Source organism: Leopardus geoffroyi, chromosome A1 (assembly GCF_018350155.1).
Source record: "Leopardus geoffroyi isolate Oge1 chromosome A1, O.geoffroyi_Oge1_pat1.0, whole genome shotgun sequence".
Taxonomy (NCBI): Eukaryota; Metazoa; Chordata; class Mammalia; order Carnivora; family Felidae; genus Leopardus; species Leopardus geoffroyi.
In genome coordinates this window covers 111,885,253-111,902,490 of record NC_059326.1, presented here as the reverse complement: position 1 = coordinate 111,902,490, position 17,238 = coordinate 111,885,253, and the positions used below count along the sequence as shown (strand labels likewise).

The 17,238-nt window shown below is 50.0% G+C and overlaps 1 protein-coding gene across 6 annotated transcripts in view; it reads left to right on the top strand.

Annotated features, from left to right (window-relative positions):
• The window catches only part of LOC123603947 (core histone macro-H2A.1), a 79,239-nt gene that overhangs the window by 19,552 nt on the left and 42,449 nt on the right, over positions 1 to 17,238 (top strand). For all 6 annotated transcript variants that reach the window (XM_045489529.1, XM_045489516.1, XM_045489493.1 and 3 more), the window contains exons 3-4: positions 12,487 to 12,593; positions 13,021 to 13,218. In XM_045489529.1, the coding sequence (XP_045345485.1) occupies positions 12,487 to 12,593; positions 13,021 to 13,218 (305 nt within the window). The remainder of the gene's footprint in view (positions 1 to 12,486; positions 12,594 to 13,020; positions 13,219 to 17,238) is intronic.

The window sequence follows — 17,238 nt, the reverse complement described above, 5'->3', positions numbered from 1 at the left end:
TTTTTAAATGTAAGAAGCTAAAGCTCATGCCATTGCCCAGAGATAGCTGCTGGGCCTGACTGCCTCTTGTGTGTATGTACACACGCATGAAAGGAAGTTAGATTTTAGCTTCAATATTTGTTTTTATTAATATCTGCGATTAACGATCTCCACTGATAGCCCATCACAGAAAATCATCATTATACATAATCTTGCAGAGCCAATCATGTGTTAATTTAGGAGGTGCTCCCACCTATGCTGCACTGTTAGTTCTCCCTCACCCTCCCAGGGGAGTAGATGATTCCATGGTGGGTAGACATCCGAGGAGTGCTTGGAAAAGCAGTTTATCACAAGGTGCCTTTGACATTTTCTTCGTCGTGTGCTGTCGGCCTGCCCGCCTGTTAGCAGATCCAGGGTTGGCAGGCCTCGGGGCTTGAGGAGAGAGCCTGGAAACCGCCACAGGGTGCGATGCCTGGAGCTTCGCTACCCCAGGCAAGATGTGGAGGTAGAAGCCCGGCTTGACAGCACCCTTCTCCCACAAGCACGTGAATCTGCCATGGAGCTCAAACACTGAGTTTCTATCCAGTCCACCACCCAGTCCTTCCAAAGGGTCCATAAGGTGGTCCATGAGAGTGTAAGTGTGACTGGGGTCCACTTCATGAAACAATGGCCCTGCTACCCCTCCCTTCTCGGGGCCGGGGGCTGGACTGTGTCACTGGGATCAGAAAGGAACGGCCTCATTGCTTTCTTTTCTCCCAGGGTGTGGCTGGTCTTCTTACTCTCTTAGCAGTGTCTTTCACAGAGCTGAAGTGTGTGATTTTAATGAAGTCTGGCATCTTAATTCTTTTTTCATCTATTATGCCTCTGGTGTTGTCTCTAAAAAGTTCTCGCCAACCCAAGGTCATGCAGATTTTCTCCTATGTTATCTTCCAGGGGTTTTATAGTGTTTTATGTTTAGGGCTGTGATCCATTTTGAGTTAATTTTTGCAAGGGGTATAAGGTCTGTGTCTAGATTCACCTCTTGGGACGTGGATTTACAGCACTAGCGCTATTTGTTGATAACCTCTCTGTTTTCTCCAAGATAAGCTGCATTGCCTGGGAATGCTCGGTGGTCAAGGAATCTCACTGTTGCCTCATGATTTCCCTGGGAACGGTGACATGCCACTTTCATTTCTGCCATTGGGGTCTGCAAATGCATCGACAAGTTCCCTATCAAGGGCTGGGTTTTTGCTGGGGCCAGTGGAAAAGCACACAGCAAGACAAAACCTGTTTTTGGATTCAGGCAAGGAAAAAGGTGTGCCCAACACTAAGTGTGCCTCTTTCCTCTCAGACCTGCCATCTGGGATCACTTAATTGTGACTGAGATACATCCTTGAGGATTTCATTTCATGAGGTCTTTTAGTGATCAGCTTTCTCAGGCTGTTTTTGAACACGCTTCTGTCACATCCATAAAGTCGTTAGCTGTTACTTCTTTAGTGTCTTTATTCTGGGATCTTTCTCCTTATAAAACACAAATCAAATATATGTTAGTGTTTCATTCTTCCATATCTGTTCATCTCATTCTTATTTTTCATTTCTGTCTTGCAGGTCTTATTTGTGGATAATTATTTCTGATCTATCTTCTGGAACTGTCTCCCAGTTTAATAATTCTCTCTTCAGCTGTGTCTTATCTGCTATTTAATTCAGTCACTGAATTTTCAACATCAGCTTTGAACTTTTATTTCTAGAAGTCCTGTCTGGTTTTCTTTTGAATCGGCTTGGTTGTTCTTTATAATTTCTTATTTTCTCTTCATTTTCAAAGTTTTCTCTAAAAATTATTTCTCTAACTAAAGTTATTGTGTATTTATTTGAATAGCTCATTTTTTCAATTTCATCAAGGAAAATGACAAATATGACTGTATATATCTAAAGCATATAATGTGATGATTTGATATCCATACATATTGTGGAATGATTGTCAAGTTTATCTGAATAATCCTAATAATGGAAGTCTTCATAAATCTATTTCTGCCAGATTTTGTTGTTCATAAAGTCTGCCTCTCTTCAAGGTTACAAAGGAATTCCCCCTGTGCTTTTGCTTCGTATTTTTATGTTTTAATTTTTTACATTTTTACTTTGATCCATTTATCCTGATACATAGTGTGAGATAAGGCTTGACTTAATTTTATTTCAGATGGTTACCCAGTTTTCTCAACACAATTAATTATCTCCTCTTTTCCCTGGTAATCTGAGATGCTACCTTTACCATACGTGAAATTTCTAGATATATTTAGGGTTATTTCTGGGCTTTATTTTCTGTTTCATTGGTTTGTCTAGTTACATACTTTATGTTTCTCATATCTGGTAGGTCTTTTATTGTCTTTGATTGTTTTCTTTACTAAGTGATGTTTACCAATGGTAAAATTTCCATGTTCCCCTGGACATACAGTGAGACATTCATTTCCCTTCGTGCTCTTTTTCCTACCCAGTTCTCCTCCCAGGAGACAGTATTATTAGTTATATGTAAGTTATCTATCTTTCTAAAGATATTTTTCTTCTCCGTTTTCATTTCAAAATCTAAAATATGAAATGCCAAGAAATAATGAATCAGGATAATGGGTACACGTGATGTGCACAGACTGACACTGATATTTGAGCCAGAATCTTGGCTGGGAGAATCTGAGGGTTGTTGATCTCCCCAGTACCCCCCAGGCCCCTGAGCCAACCCTGAGACCTCACTTGAGACTGTGAGGTGAGGCCTGCCTGGATCTTGGACCATCAGGGGGCTGGGATGACTTTCCTCTTGGATGACTGCTTTATAGTTCAGTTCATACTGCCTGCCATGGATCCTGAGTGTTGGCTCTAATACATGAAACCAGGCCAGTGCCTTGGAGAATGTCCCTGTACTTCCATCCTCAATCACTGTCTCAGTGGTGCAAGTGCTTAGTGTACTTGTTTAGTGATCCATCCTTAATGACCTATTGGTGAAGGAGTTCCCAAGCTCTAACCAGGTGCAAGGTGCTAGGCTGGGTGCTGAAAGTTGAAAGAATCCGTGTTCATTTCAGAAGATTTGTACTGAGTGTCTGTGATGGGTCAGACATATCGGAGGTCGTATTTGTGACCCCGGGGGCTGGAACTGTACCTTCCCCACCCCTCCCCCATCACTGTGTGCTCAGCTACCAGCATGAGGGCTTACCTTCTGCAGCCGCTTAGTAAATAGTTTTTTACTGAAGGTAAGAAGACCAGCTACAGGGATGAATTTCAGGAGGAGGGAATGTTGGTAAGGTCACAGCCTGCCAGGAAATTGATGAGATGGGAGCTGAACTAGACCCCTGGATTTTTAAATGTGGCATAATTAGGGTTATGCTAATGACACCAGGCATCGGGGGCCAGACCGACCTGAGCAACAGCAAGTGTCAGGCAGCTGTTGGTGGCAAATGGGAAGGCATGGAAAGTTTATCAAGAGCTGATCTCTCACTTCTGACACAAAAGCCACTGAGGATGTCTGTACCTTGAAAAGCAGAGGAAGCAAGGAGCTATTCCACTGACTTAAATAGCATCCCAGGAGCCATGCTAGAAGTACCCCAGGGTCTCTCTGTGGATGACCACCAAGAATGGCTTTAAAGAACTACTTACTAAGAGGAGAAGGAAGTGATAAGAATTCTACAAATATCTTCTCTCTTGATATCTTCCCGTTAAAATATCAGCAACTAATAAAACATATTTATAGTCCTCTTGCTTTCTTTCCCTGCCTGAGGGCCTCTATGTCTAGTCAACCTAGAATAAAATATCGTGAAAGTGAAAAGCCACTCCTCAGAGCTGTAAATACGTTGTAGCAAGAAGACAGACCCAAAGGGTATTCAGGACAGTGCGCCTCCCTCCATCTCCCTGTCTCTCCCGTCCCCCCTACCCCACCCCCCAGCCGCCTCCAGTTCCAGCTGCCAAGAGGATAACAGGGACTCTCCTTGCATTTGCCAGGCTGCTCAGCCTGCCTGCAGCTCTGACCCTGGCTTCCACCTTCCTTTCCTTTATGTCTTCCCTCCTTCATTTTATGTCCCACCTTCCTTTTTAGGCAAGTGCCTTCTGTGTGGTGGCCAGAAGAGCGTGTTCCCTGGTACTTCAGAGGCCTGTGACGGCGCCTGATGCTGAGGTGTCCTCTCACGGGATTACTGTCATGCCTGCGTACACAGGGAGACATTTGTAGAGTGGCCTTTACAGAAGACATTTATAAATGTCGTCCTCATTACAAGGAGGCTCTTGCTCTGCCAGAGCCCACATTTCTTGCCTGCAGGACTGTGGGAGCCATGTGGGAATCCAGGGCCTCTGTAAAAGGCTAATCGTAGGCTTCCCTTGCCATGTCTGTCCTGACGGATGCTCCTTGTGGTAACTGGTAACTAAGGTAGTCTTTGGTTAACATTTATCTGCAGCTTCTGTAAATCTGGCTATTGGCTGCTGAAAGTCAGTATCAGAAAATGAAGGCTTTTACCTGGAGGAGCATTGGTTTCCTTGCCCTCCGGCCTCCTCCCCAGGCCCTGGCAGGTCCCCATTCCAGATTGAGAGTGGCTTGTGGTAATGTTAGCTTTGGGGGCATGGAGGCCGGTGCTTTCAGTGCTAGGCAAAGGCAGAGCGATTAAGGAATGAAACATCTGCCTTATAGTGAGCACTTGCTATGTGCCAGGCACTGGCTAAGTGCTTCACATTTGGTAGTTCACAGGATCCTCACACTTCCTATTCTGCTTAGAAGGAAATTGGGGCTTAGAGTGTAAGTAACCTCTGTGAGGCCACTCAGCATAGTGACTCGTCTCTAGAAGAGCATCTCCTGTAGGCTCTCTTCAGGAGCTCAGACCTTAGCAGTTACCAGGACAGCATGGGGGTCTCAGGGTCCCTCAGTATACTGCGCATCTCCGTTGTCTCCAGTGGACGTCACAGGAGGATGGTATGCACCCAGTCCTCTAAGGCTGGCTTGGTCCTGGGTGGAGCCACAGCCTGGTGAAGGAGGCAGACAAGGCCTCCCAAGAGGGGCAGACCCTGAGCAGTTGCAGGGTCCTGTGGCCTGGCGTGGGCAGAGGGGACAGGGGTCCTGCAGGGGTGAGGAGTCACCGACAGGAAGGAGATGGGTTTGAACACAAGAAGGGCCGTGGCCGTTGGCATGACCTGTGCTGGGCTATAGAGAAGGGGCGGTCAGGTCACTGTCGAGGTGCTGGCTGTAGCAGCTGCAGGACAAGTGGGGTGCTGGGGGAAAGAGGAGCGAAAAGAGCCCTAGGAGAGAGGAAGTCAGTGCCCTCACACTGCTCTAAAGAGAGTCGGTGATGCAAAGAACCTAAAAAGTCCAAATGCTCATAACTCTTGTGAGAAGCAGGATTGAGCAGGCTGGGACAGCTGTCAGGGCCTGGGGGGGCGCCTGTGACGCAGAGTTGCGAAGGGTGGGGGTGTGGTGGGGAGGGGGGGCGGTGCACATACCATAGTTACCTCTGTTCATTTACGCTGCGTTTTCATTTCACTTCTGACATTTTGAAAAGACAAACTGTGCATAAGGGAAACAGCACCAAAGACGGTAGAGCAAAATGCTCTCCCCCGATGAAGTTCCACTCAAGAGTAGGCATGTCTGCGTCACAGGTCCGTGAACGCGCATGCGCCGCGTAAGTGCGGAGGACAGGCACCGCCTCCGCCCCCCGCACGAGGGCAGCCCGCCCCACGAGCACTTCTTGTTCTCTTCCTTAAACGTCCCTCTGTCAGGGAAGTGTCACCACGTCAGGGCTGTTGCAGTGAGTTTCCTCTTTACGTTACCCCCTTCAGATCTTTTCATTTCAGCAGACATCTGATTGTTCGCCCCTTCCCGAGATGAATTAAGAACAAATGGCTGTGATTTTCCGTATCAAAACAAACACACATATTAACCGCTTCCTTGAAGATTAACTTGGCGTCCTTGAAAGGGAGTGAGTGGGAGGGCAGAGGGCCTGGCCCAGCTGTCAGCCAGGGGTGGGGAGAGTTAGAGCAGGCTTTCCTGGGCCCGCCCCCGGCACCTCATCCTTCCACCTACCTTCCTGGGCCTTGACTTGTGCTGTCTCAGCAAACGGTTTTGGTTCTGCCCCTGCTGTGGTGCACTCTGTGGGGGTCAGACAACAGCCCCAGACCCCATCCCCAGGCAGAGACTGCCTGTGGGGCCGCCCTGGGTGCTGCATTCTATCAAGGTAAGTCTGGCAGCCCCAAGGTTAATCAGGTTCAAGTGCGTTTTTCAAACATATGTAAACTGTTAAGTGTAACAGCAAAGAGTAAACTATCGGGCAAGGAAACACCAGGTTTTCTATATTGCTTTTCTCCTCCTCCTCCTTCCAACTCTCATGCACGTGCATCTATCCGTTTAGCTAGGCCGTTAGTGTGGTAGGAGGAAACTGAGGAATAGGAAGTTTAGTTTTCTTCTCCTGGAAATCCAGCCTGCTACACTTTTTAAAAGATGAAGTGTGTGGTTGTAGCCCCAATAACTGTAGTTTACATTTATCCACCGCTCTAACCATGGAACTTGGTAACTCGTTAATCCTCACTAGCCCTGGAGTGACCTAATTTTCATCCCCTTTCTATAGAGAGGGAGAGCCTGCCTTGGGTGTGCGTTGGCCATTCACAGCAAGGTGTGGGAGCTGGGATTCATACCCAGGCTGTCTGACAGCAGACCCTAGCTGTAGCACGCTGCCCTTTGTGGCTCTTGCACTCCGTTCAAGACAGACCGAGGAGGTAAGCTTATACAGAAGTGCTGGAGACTTGGGGGAAGATACAGGAAGATGTTCCAGAAAGGGAAGGTACTCAGGCACTCGGCTGGGTTGCAGGGTTAGAGGAAGGTCATGTTTGTCAAGAATGAGATCTCCTTTTTGTTAATCTGTATCATGTAGAATGACCTACTTTTTACTTGGAAGTCTAAGAACCAGCTTACTTTAGAAACTCCCAAATTAAGCTGTATTTCTGTCTTACTGGGAGACGTGGGGAAGGTGGGAGACTAGACCAGATGCTCATGGGTTTTTAGGAGGGGTCTGTAACGTGGGCTTAACAGCAAGGGACAGTATGTGTCAGACTTGGAACATCTGCAGAAAAGCAGCAGAATGGCTCATTGTTACAAAATACCTTGCATCTTGCACAGAAAATGCTACCTTCTGTTACTGCTGTCGGTTTTATTTTCTCTGTGGAATCCCCAGTTCCTTTGAGGCCCCGGGACAGGCAGACTGGAGAGCTTTGCTGTGGCCTGTAAGTGAGGCCCTGGAGCTCTGGGTTGACAGCTTAGCAGGCTTCAGACTCTGCCGCTCATCTCCTGAAAAGGTGAGGTGCGGGCCGGTGGATTCTGGGCCCCCAGGGGAATTGGAGGAACTCGTGGTGCAATCGGGATGCAGGAAACTCTTAGCATTTCCTCTCCAATTGGAGTTGATTGGGTTAAAGCTTTCCAGAATGGTGTAAAACAGTTCTGAACTCCGTGAACTGCTGAGGGAGGCCCGATGAATTGAAAGAAATACAATAAACAGATTGCTCGTCATGTTGTTGGCCTTGTAGCAAATATCTGTTTTCTCCTTGGGATTACGTGAGCATTTGCTTTCCTTTGATTTCTGGTTGTTATTTTCAATATTTCTTTTGTTAACGGAGATGCTTCAAACAGCTCTGGAGAAGCCCCTGAGTCTTCGCAAGGTTTGTGTTTAGAGTTTGGCTCAGCCTCCACACGTCACCTGTTAGCTGTTAGGAGTCTAATTCTGCAAGCCATGACTTCATCTCCCTAAAGGAAGATAGACGGAATGCTTCAATACAACAGATAGGGTTCAGTTCAAGATGTGGGGGGGGGGGGGTTGGTGAGGGGCAGGGTGGGGAAAGACTAAGCCTTTGGTCTCTGGGTGAACTTGGAAAGTAGACCTGTCAGAGGTATTCACGTTCAGACAGCTGGTCTATAGCTGAAAAGGCTGCCAAATAATGCCATTATTCACGGCTGTGGGAATTTTGTCAAGTGGCCTTAAAGAGATCACGTTCCATGAGGCTGGGGGCTGGGGGGCCCAGGGGTGTCTGCAGTGCTTGCTGCTCTGAGTAGAGAATAAGGTCTCATTACTGGTCTGGGCCACTACAAAGGATGGATCCAGTGGCTCACTACTCGCCAGAGACCGGCCCTGGCCAGGAGTGGGAGCCAGAGACGCTTGGGTGTTTTGTGAGTTAGCTCTTAAAACAAACAAAAAGATCTCAAAACAAAAAAAATAGCTCAGAAGCCGGCCAGTGTTACTTGTCATTCAACATGTCCCCTTTACCCTTTACAGGATTTATCATTGGGAACCTTACCACACTTAGAGTCCTTTCCAAGGCTGACCCCAAACCAGTTGACCCTTTGGGCCCAAACCAGTTCATTGTTGGTCATTGGTAACAAAATTTTTCCCATCACTGGCCAGGAAGACATGGCTTGAGGGGGTGGAGAACCTGGGAAGGGGTCTGTTTTTTCTCTTCCTAACTGCTCTTGCCCAGTTTCCTCCTGTGGTTTCTTGCAGATTCCATTTGTATTGGTTACCGCCCACAGGGTTGTAGCTCCTAAAAGCAACCTCCAAAGGAGGATCCAACCATGAAGCTCTGGACACCATAGAGAAAAGGACTTGTGTCTGTAGATCTGGTGCTTTCTGGATTGTCTTTCCCAGAATGCTTTTATCTTAATGTAGGCAGGGAAAAAAAAATTTTTTTAGAGATGGACAAAACCTTCCAAAATACAAGATGAATCAAGTGTAGGAAACCGTCCCTTGCAGGAGGGCATGGTTTCCATTCAGGTTAAGACAGAGCTGAAGCTGGCCCGGGACTACCCCTCCCCCTTGTTTGTGGGGGCATGAGCCCTTCCCACTGTGTATGTGGTGGGGGCCGTGGCAGGAACCTACATAACAGCTCTGAGCCTAAGGCTTCCGTGACCCTGCCCTTGCTGTCATTTGCAAAGACGGGATCAATTACTAGGAAGGAAACTGAACGAGGAAGTCTCCTTTGGTGGCATGTGCCCTGCCCCAGTTCCCCAGCAGCCAGCACCCACTCCCTCTGCAGAGCAGATGGGGACTGTTGCATAGGGCCGAGCAGCTGGCATTGCAGCCCTCTCCTCTCCGCCTGCGGCGGGCCGCCGTCTCCTGGCCAGGAAAGCCCCTTGTGATTGCTATTTCTGAAACTGGTCTGAGGACTACAGGGGGGGCATTTATGGAGACTTGGCCAGGGCTGAGTTCGTGCTCTGGGCTCCTGCCTTTGTTAGCTGTCAGAATCGGCCTCCGTCTTTCTTGGCTGCTGTGAACTGCCCCGGCTCTCTGCCTGCTGCGGTGCATGGCACGGTCGGGCGTGGAACAGGCTTCTCATAAAAGGTGTGTCTCAGAGGTGCTCTGTCTCGGGTGTCCCTTGACAAAGGAGTTGCTATGGTAACTACCCTCTGGAAAACATGCAGGAGTCAACTGAAGGTATGGCTCTTGCTCAACTAGCTGGAGTGTGAATATGTGCCCCTCTTTGTTCTCCCCACCTGCCACACCTCCTCTCCCTCCCCACAGGCTGAGCTGAGGGCCTGCCCTTTGGCAGTAGAGGGCTAGAGGGCAGGAGGGCCAGTCCTCTTGGCACTCGCAGATTGAATGCTGGATGGGGTTTGCAGCCAGAAAAGAGTTGGGGATTTTCCTGCTCCTTGGTGAAGGAGGCAGAGGAGTGACAGCCTGGCTCTTTCCAAGGAGCTACACTGCTCCTCATCCCACTCAACACACCTATCCCTCAGTGTCGCTTCCACGTGGATCCGTGCTGACTTAGCAGTAAGTGAGTGCAGGCCTTGCGATGGCCCAAGTGTGGAAGCTCAGGCCATTAGAACCTTTAGCCACAAAGCAAGAGCGCAGCGGGCGGGGGCACAAACGCTGCTGGAAGCGAGGGGGAAGTTCCTAGAGAATTCATCTCCAGATTGCTGTGCCACGGGTGCTACTCACAGTCCTTCCTGTACTTTAAATGCTTGTACATGCTGCCTGTCTCCCACCCAAATTAGCGGCCCAAACCCACCTTCTGAGTCTTTGCATCTGTCATCACCATCTTCACTGCACACAGAAAAAGTTAAAGCAGCGCTGCCTAACCTAAGACCACAGCCCTTGCCCACAGTGGCCATGGTGCCTTCTCATGGGAGAGAGCCTTCCACTGACACTCTGGGGGCGGGAAGAGGAAACTGGCCACGTCCACGTGCCTGAGAAGCCATCCTTTCAATCCATTATGCCAGAGGACTTCCGGCTCCGTTGTGGGTCTCTAATGGAGGCCAGGTAAAGCATTCTTAGCACCTTATTGGGAAAAGGTTGTAATCCAACAGCCTCCTTGTGTGCATTCTGGCTCTGCAGATATGGATGGCCCCGTGTTTCCCTGTGGTGTCAGAAAGTGGGGGGGGGGGAGAGGTGGCAAGGAGCGGAGGGGATGGCTGAGGCCAGGAAGAATGCCAGATGGCCTTCAGTTCTCTGGTGCCACCTGCTCCTCTCTGGCCTTCTTGCCACTTGGTCTCCGGCCAGAGATGGCCACAGTTTCACTGTCTTCCCTCTGCCCTCACTCCTAGAGCATGTGCTCACACCACGTGAGGCTCCCACTTCAGCTCCTCGCCAGCCATGGGCAGGACAGTAGTGTTACAGGTGTGCTGCCTCCTCAGTGAACACAGTAGGAAGAAGCCTGAGGTGGGCTCATTTCTGCATTCATGGCCTCTGGGGCCTGGCGCCACTGAGGCATCCCAAGCACCCTCTTCTGCATTGGTCAAAATAGGCCCATCTGTGCTAGGCATAGGGACACTCTGCCATGATCACTTACAGGGAGGCTTCAGTGAAATGGCTGGAGGGGCTGTTTCCCCTGCACCTGCACTCAGGGCGCTGGGAAACAGTCCTGCTGAGACTAATGAGTCAGGGTGGGAAGTAGGCTGGTTCTCCTCCTGTCCCGGGCCCTCCCCGGGCCTCACTCTGGTGACTCTCAACTGTGAAATTCAACATGAGGGACACTGGCCTGGGAGCATCAGGTGGCCAGGGGCCTTGTGGTGCCTCCAGTGTTCGTGTGTGCTCACTGACGGGATTATGGAGTAAATGAAGTCCTGCCTTGGGTTCAGAGTGGAAACCTGTCCCAGGTGTGACTGGTTTTTCACTTCTACCAATATGAGAGTTTGTGTGAGTAGCCAAGCAATTTTTCAGCATTCTACACACACCATAGTTACTGCATTCGATTCGGCACTTGGCACTTGTGGATGTGTACCATGGAATATTGTAAACTTTGAAGACAGGATTTTCATGTAGCTAGAAGGTTTGCCCTACTTACTTTGTAATGAGTCTCAGTTTTGCCTTTGCTGGAGACATCCAGTGTTGACACCGTGACCTGGAATACTAGGAAATCTTTAGTACCAGGAAGAGGTCAGGCTTGAGCTGGGCCCAGAGGACCACAGCATGGGCAGAATTGCAGACATGGGGAGGGGGTGTAAGATACATTTTGAGACAGTCTGGGTTAAGGAAATGAGGACACAGTGATGATGTTGACAGCAAGAGCATTGTGCTGCCAGGGAGAAAAACCCTCTTGCCAAAGGGCACTGGCTGTCCCCCGGGTTGGGTGCTGTGGCAGAGCTGTCACCCTGTCCAGTGAGAGCCTGCCCCAAAGGACCGGCCAGGGGACTTTGACTAACCACCAACCAGGGACCAAACTCCTAGCTTGCTAGCTGGTAACATTTTTTTTTTTTTTCAGTGTCAAGCGTACAGAATGCTGAAGGAGGGACGCTTGTGTCACACACCTAGACTTAACAGCACGTAGCGTATCCCCACGTTAGTTTTACTCCATGGTGTCTGTCAGAATTGTTTGAGAGACTAAATTGCAGACATCAAGATAGTTCACTCCCAAGTACTTGGGCAGGTATCTCCTACGAACAGTGTTCTCTACAGGGTACTGATGCTATGGCCACACCCCAGAAAATTAATAATCCTTTAGTATCTAATATCCAGTTGACATTCAGATCTCATTTTTTCTCTAGAATGACTATTACAACTTTTTTTTTTTTTCTTGGCTTTGAGTGTGAATGTGCAGTGTTGGACATTGCTTTGGTCAACAGATTTGCTCAGCCACCTCCCCCCACCATCCCGTGGACACATGCATGAGCCGTTGCTTATGGTGCTCGGTTGCCTCTCAGGGTCGCACTCTGGCTCTGCAGGGTTGGTCCTGGTGACGTGTGGAGTGCCGGCTGAGGGCAGCCCCTTCTGGGAAACAGGTTCACATGTCAGCTCCACCACTTATCACCAAGAGACCCTCAGCTCCTCCCTTCTCTCTAAGCCTCCGTGTTCGCATCTCCAAAACAAAGGAGATGGACTGGGGGCCTCCTGGCTCCGTTCGGTACCTCTGTAGCTTCGCTCAAAGTGTGGCCAGGTAGGACCCCTGCAGCTTCATACCTCAGGGCAGCTGTTTGATGAGGCTGCTGCCTGTGCCCATTCACAGCACCATGAACTGTGGGGGGTATCAGGAGGATGCCCGGGACCCCCTGATGATCTAACATGACCAGCTGCTCTACCCCTCTGCTCCCCACAGCTGAGATTCTGGAGCTGGCTGGCAACGCAGCAAGAGACAACAAGAAGGGGCGGGTCACCCCCCGGCACATCCTGCTGGCCGTGGCCAACGACGAAGAGCTAAATCAGGTATGGGGCTCTCCTCCGCGTCCCGCACGCCAGACGCTTGTGCAGGCAGTCACAGTGGCTGAGAGATGGAGGGAGGTTGGTGTTTGGCTGGCTCTCGGAGGTTTGGGCTGCATTTTGGACCGTTAGCAGCTTCTCCGCCCCCATGGCAGTTCTTCCTCCAGGCTTTATTTGGGAGCAGGAGGGAATGAAACAAGGTATTTGGCTCTCCCTGGAGGAAAGATAGTGAAATTTCACCAGAGTGAGGGACCCTGAGGACTTATTCCCTGTATAGTGAGCCTGGGTCTCATCAGCATCCTTGTAGATCCCGTGGATGAAGGAGCTCTTCATCCCAACCCAAAGCAAGAATGTGAATGGGCAGGGCCGGCTTCTTGAAGGTCAGAGACAGGGTGGGCTGGCTCACCATCTGCTACTTTGATTTTCCTGCAAGCTGCTAAAAGGAGTCACCATAGCCAGTGGGGGAGTGTTACCAAACATCCATCCGGAGTTGCTAGCAAAGAAACGAGGATCCAAAGGGAAGTTGGAAGCCATCATCACACCACCCCCAGCCAAAAAGGCCAAGTCTCCATCCCAGAAGAAGCCTGTGTCTAAGAAAGCAGGAGGCAAGAAAGGGGCTCGGAAATCCAAGGTATGTGATTTGGCAGGAGTGGGCGGGTTGGGGCAGGTGCAAGCAGGTGAGGTCATGAGTGGCTCCTTTGTGCTGAGACTTATCCGAGGACTAAGGAGGAACATATGGGAGCTGCTTGCGGAGAGGCTAGTCCAGCTCAGGTGGGCAGAATTGGGGGACTGGATCCCGGTAGGCAAGGGGGTGTGAGGAGGGTCTGGGGCAGATAGCCCCAGGCTGAAAGAGCCCATTCCTGGCCCGCCAGGGAGATGCTTCTACCTCTGGGAAGGGATCTGCGTGTGCAGGAGCTTTCCTGTGCTAGGGGTGGCTGCCATCGGGTCCTACCCACAGGTACTGGCTGCCTCTCGGAACTGTCACTGTGTTACTGTGCCTGCGTGTCCTCCACTGTGCATCTTCCAGTAGGATGGTTCAGACAGTTGGCTCTGTAGGACGGTTGCCTTGTTAAGGAGAAAAATAGATGTGTTATTCAGGTGCCCCTACCAGACCCAGCCTACACCGAGCAGGTCCTAGGTGCTGGTCTTTTTGTGGTGAGTGAAGCCCTCTCATTAGTGTGACCTAATGTTTTCTTGGGTGGGGCAGGCCAGCTTATCCCCATGTTCGCTCCTCACTGCACGCAGCACAGCAGCCCACCCTCGGGAGGTCTGGGCCTGCAGGTGGTTGTTCTTACCTGTCTGAGTATCAGCAGGATCAAGGGCTGGCACAACTGGAAGCAACTGGAACACGTGCTCCGTGTTCCTCCCTCACCCGTCCCCGCCTTTGAGCTGTTGTCAGAACCTCCGGGGCCAACAAACGAGGGACAGTGCAGTGAAAGTTCATCATCAGTAAAATGGAATGTAAGCTGCCCTGCCCTGGGCGCCCCCCTCAGGTGTGATCCTTCTGGTCTCCAGCCAGACGAGGAGGAATTTACCCGTGGCAGAAGACGACCTGGCTGTTTTGTGAGACCCTCAGTAGTAGCTGGTGGAAATGCCTTGTGGGTCAGATGCAGTGTCAGCACGTTCTTCCGAGCAAAACCCAAGCCTCTTACCTGATGAGGTGGTGAGGACACCTTCCCAGGACAGGCTGCAGCAGCACTGACCCGGGGCTAGGCTCGGGGCCACACTCCCGACACATCCTCTCCTCTGAGCCAGTCCACAGAGCAGGCCCCAGGCTCCCAAGTTTGTGTCTACGCTGTTCGCTGGCCTTTGATGGTTGAAGTTCTTGTACACCCTTCTGGGCGCAGACACATGATTCCCTAAAAACAAAATCTGAATTCCTCTTGCCACCAGGACACCACCTTGCCCTACCCCACCCCACCTGAGAATCACTCCCAGCTCTGTGAGAGAGAAACCTGTTCCTGAGGAGTGTCCTGTAGGTTCTTGCCAGGCGCTTGTGCTCCACCTAGTCCCTGGGGGAGGCTCAGGACCAGGCGAGGATGTTGCAGAATGCTCTTACTCATGCTCACCAACTGTAAAATTAGCATATTGAACCGTTCTAGCATTTGCATTTGCTGGGAATAGTGGGGCAGGGAAGGCAGGGGAAAGGTGCATGGGCAAGCCTTTCTAAATGTTTGAGGATCAAGGTGTCAGGTCCATCATCTCTTGAACATGGGCCTCAGGGAGCTGGTGCCCTTAGTGCTTGGCTGAGCCTTCTTCTGGCTGTGGCCCTAGCCATGGCCCTTGTTAATGCAGGCCCACTGCTGGTTGGCGTCTGAGCAGCCTCTCTGATTCTGTGTCTCGGGCAACCCTGGGCTGAACCCCGCTCCCGTCATCCCACTACTTCCCCTATTAGTTTCTGCCTGATGACTTTCTGCCTTCCCACTTAAGCGAACACTAAGAATGCTGTGCCTTTCTTTTTGGACTTCAAATGAAGGGTGTGTGTGTGTGTGTGTGTGTGTTCAGCTCCTAGTAGCTATATTTGGAACTCAGTGTTTCTAATAACCATATGCCAATAATCACTCGAACATTCAGCTTTTCCCTTGATTACAAAAGCAGGAAGTCTGTTATGGTGGTCTGTTTTTCTTCCACACAATAAAACACATTGTCTGCTTACTGTACCAGTATTTGGCTAACATTAAACCCTGGGGGAAGCTGAAATTGGAACCGTGAACAGCTAATTTTCAAAACATTTGTTTAATGTAAATTGTGGTGTCAGCTCCCAGAAACAGCAGAAAACCTGCATCTCCAGGTTTAAGTGGAATGTTCTGAAAATAACCTTTCCAGAGACATGCAGAGAAAGCCTTCCTAACATGCTAAAGCACTTGGAGTAAAAGGGAGTTGGTATTTTTCAAGTGTCAACACGTGAATTCCAAATCATAATTTTCCCCCCAGTTCTATGTAATTGGAAGGTTTTGAGAGTCTCCAGTTGTGACAGCTGAGTCAGCTATTGTGGAACCGGTTGGAGAAGGTGCCAAAACCCACCGCAGCCAGGAGTCCGGGGCCCTGGTGGTGCCTTAGGGCTCCTCCTTCCTACTTGGGTGGCCTCAGCCAAGTCTGTGCCTCAGTTTACCCCCTCCCATGAAATGAAGGGGTGCAATCCAGCCTTATGCTTCAATGACTGTGCCTATTTGCATCATGTTTCTGACGAGGTAATCGGTGTCAGAGTTGGGATGGTATGAAAGAGAGTGCTGTAAGAAGTCCCCCTCTCGCCACGGCCCCTCACTCCTCCCCAGAGCAGTCTCTGCAGTGAATTTTTATGGGCCTTTCAGAAAGTCTTCGCATGGAAAAGCGTATAGGCCCATACAGTCCTCCTCGTCATACCTGCCTTTGGATATAAATAAGTCCTGTTACCCAGTGCTTTCGCAGGGTGGGGCAGTGCTTAAGGGCGCCTGCTCACTGGCTTTGTGGAGAAGGACGGGAAGGGTGTGCAGCACACGGGTTGGGTGCTGCTATTACTGACTTGTTCTACAGCTCTGACTATATGGCTGGTTCTTTCTATTTCATGATGTGGTGCGAGTGGCCTCTACAGTGTGCAGTACCGTGTTAACCACGTCTCTGTGGGTGAGCCTACAGCTGTCCCGAGCGTTCCGACAGACAGTGCCACAGTGACCGCGATGGTTGATGGGTGTGTGTGCCCACGCACCCGTAGGATAAAGTCCCCAGTGTGAACTTGCTGAAGCAGACTGTTTTCTGATGGCTCTTGGTCACATCGAGAACATTTTGTGCCATTAAGAAATTCCAAAATCTGCCTTGTTCTTGTAACATTCAGCGCCAAAGTTGTCGAAAGAAGATGCGTTCGTTCGATCAGTATTCATCCAGCCTGCACGTGCCCATTATCACTCTTGGGAGTGAGGGCACAGCAGTGAACAAAGGCCCTTGCCCTCCCCTGGTGCTCGGTGAGCTCTGCTCTGGTCTAGCAAGGAGAGGCAGAGTCATTCCAGAAGGGCTGTGGGTACAGGCGGGTGCGGTGACAAAAATACAGCAGAGTGACAGCACCAGCGGTATTACTTCACACAGGTGAGGCTTCTTTGGTAAGGTGACCCTTGAACAGAGACCTGAGAGGGTAAGGTGTCTGGGCCCTCAGGTGACTGGTAGAGGAGGTGACTGGCAGACGACCAGCAAGTAAGTGTGCCTGTCCCCCTCCCAGGGAGAACTCAACAGGACTTGGCATGTGAGGTTCCAACATTTCCATAACATGCACACCTTTGGCAGTTGGAGGAGCCTAGGAATCCTTCCCAAGATAAGGTTTTCAAGGGCATAAAATGCTGAAGATTCAAAGGAAACCGTTTATGCTTAAATCTTCCAGGTTAACACCCCTTGTCAGAATGTTTACCGAGAGCCATAGGCTAGTCTTTACGAGATCTCCAAGAAGATAGGTAGTTGTTGCCAAAAATCTGTATAAAAAATGCTCTCATCTAGGATTTTTCTTATTTTTTCCTTAAGTTTTTATTCAAATTCCAGTTAACCTACAGCGTCATATTAGTTTCAGCTGCACAATACAGTGATTCAGTCTCACGTAGGATTATTTAAACCTAAATCTGCACTACCACCCTAACTGAACGCCACCCCCGTGTGGAAATCACCCTCTGGATCATGAAGATAGGCTTGC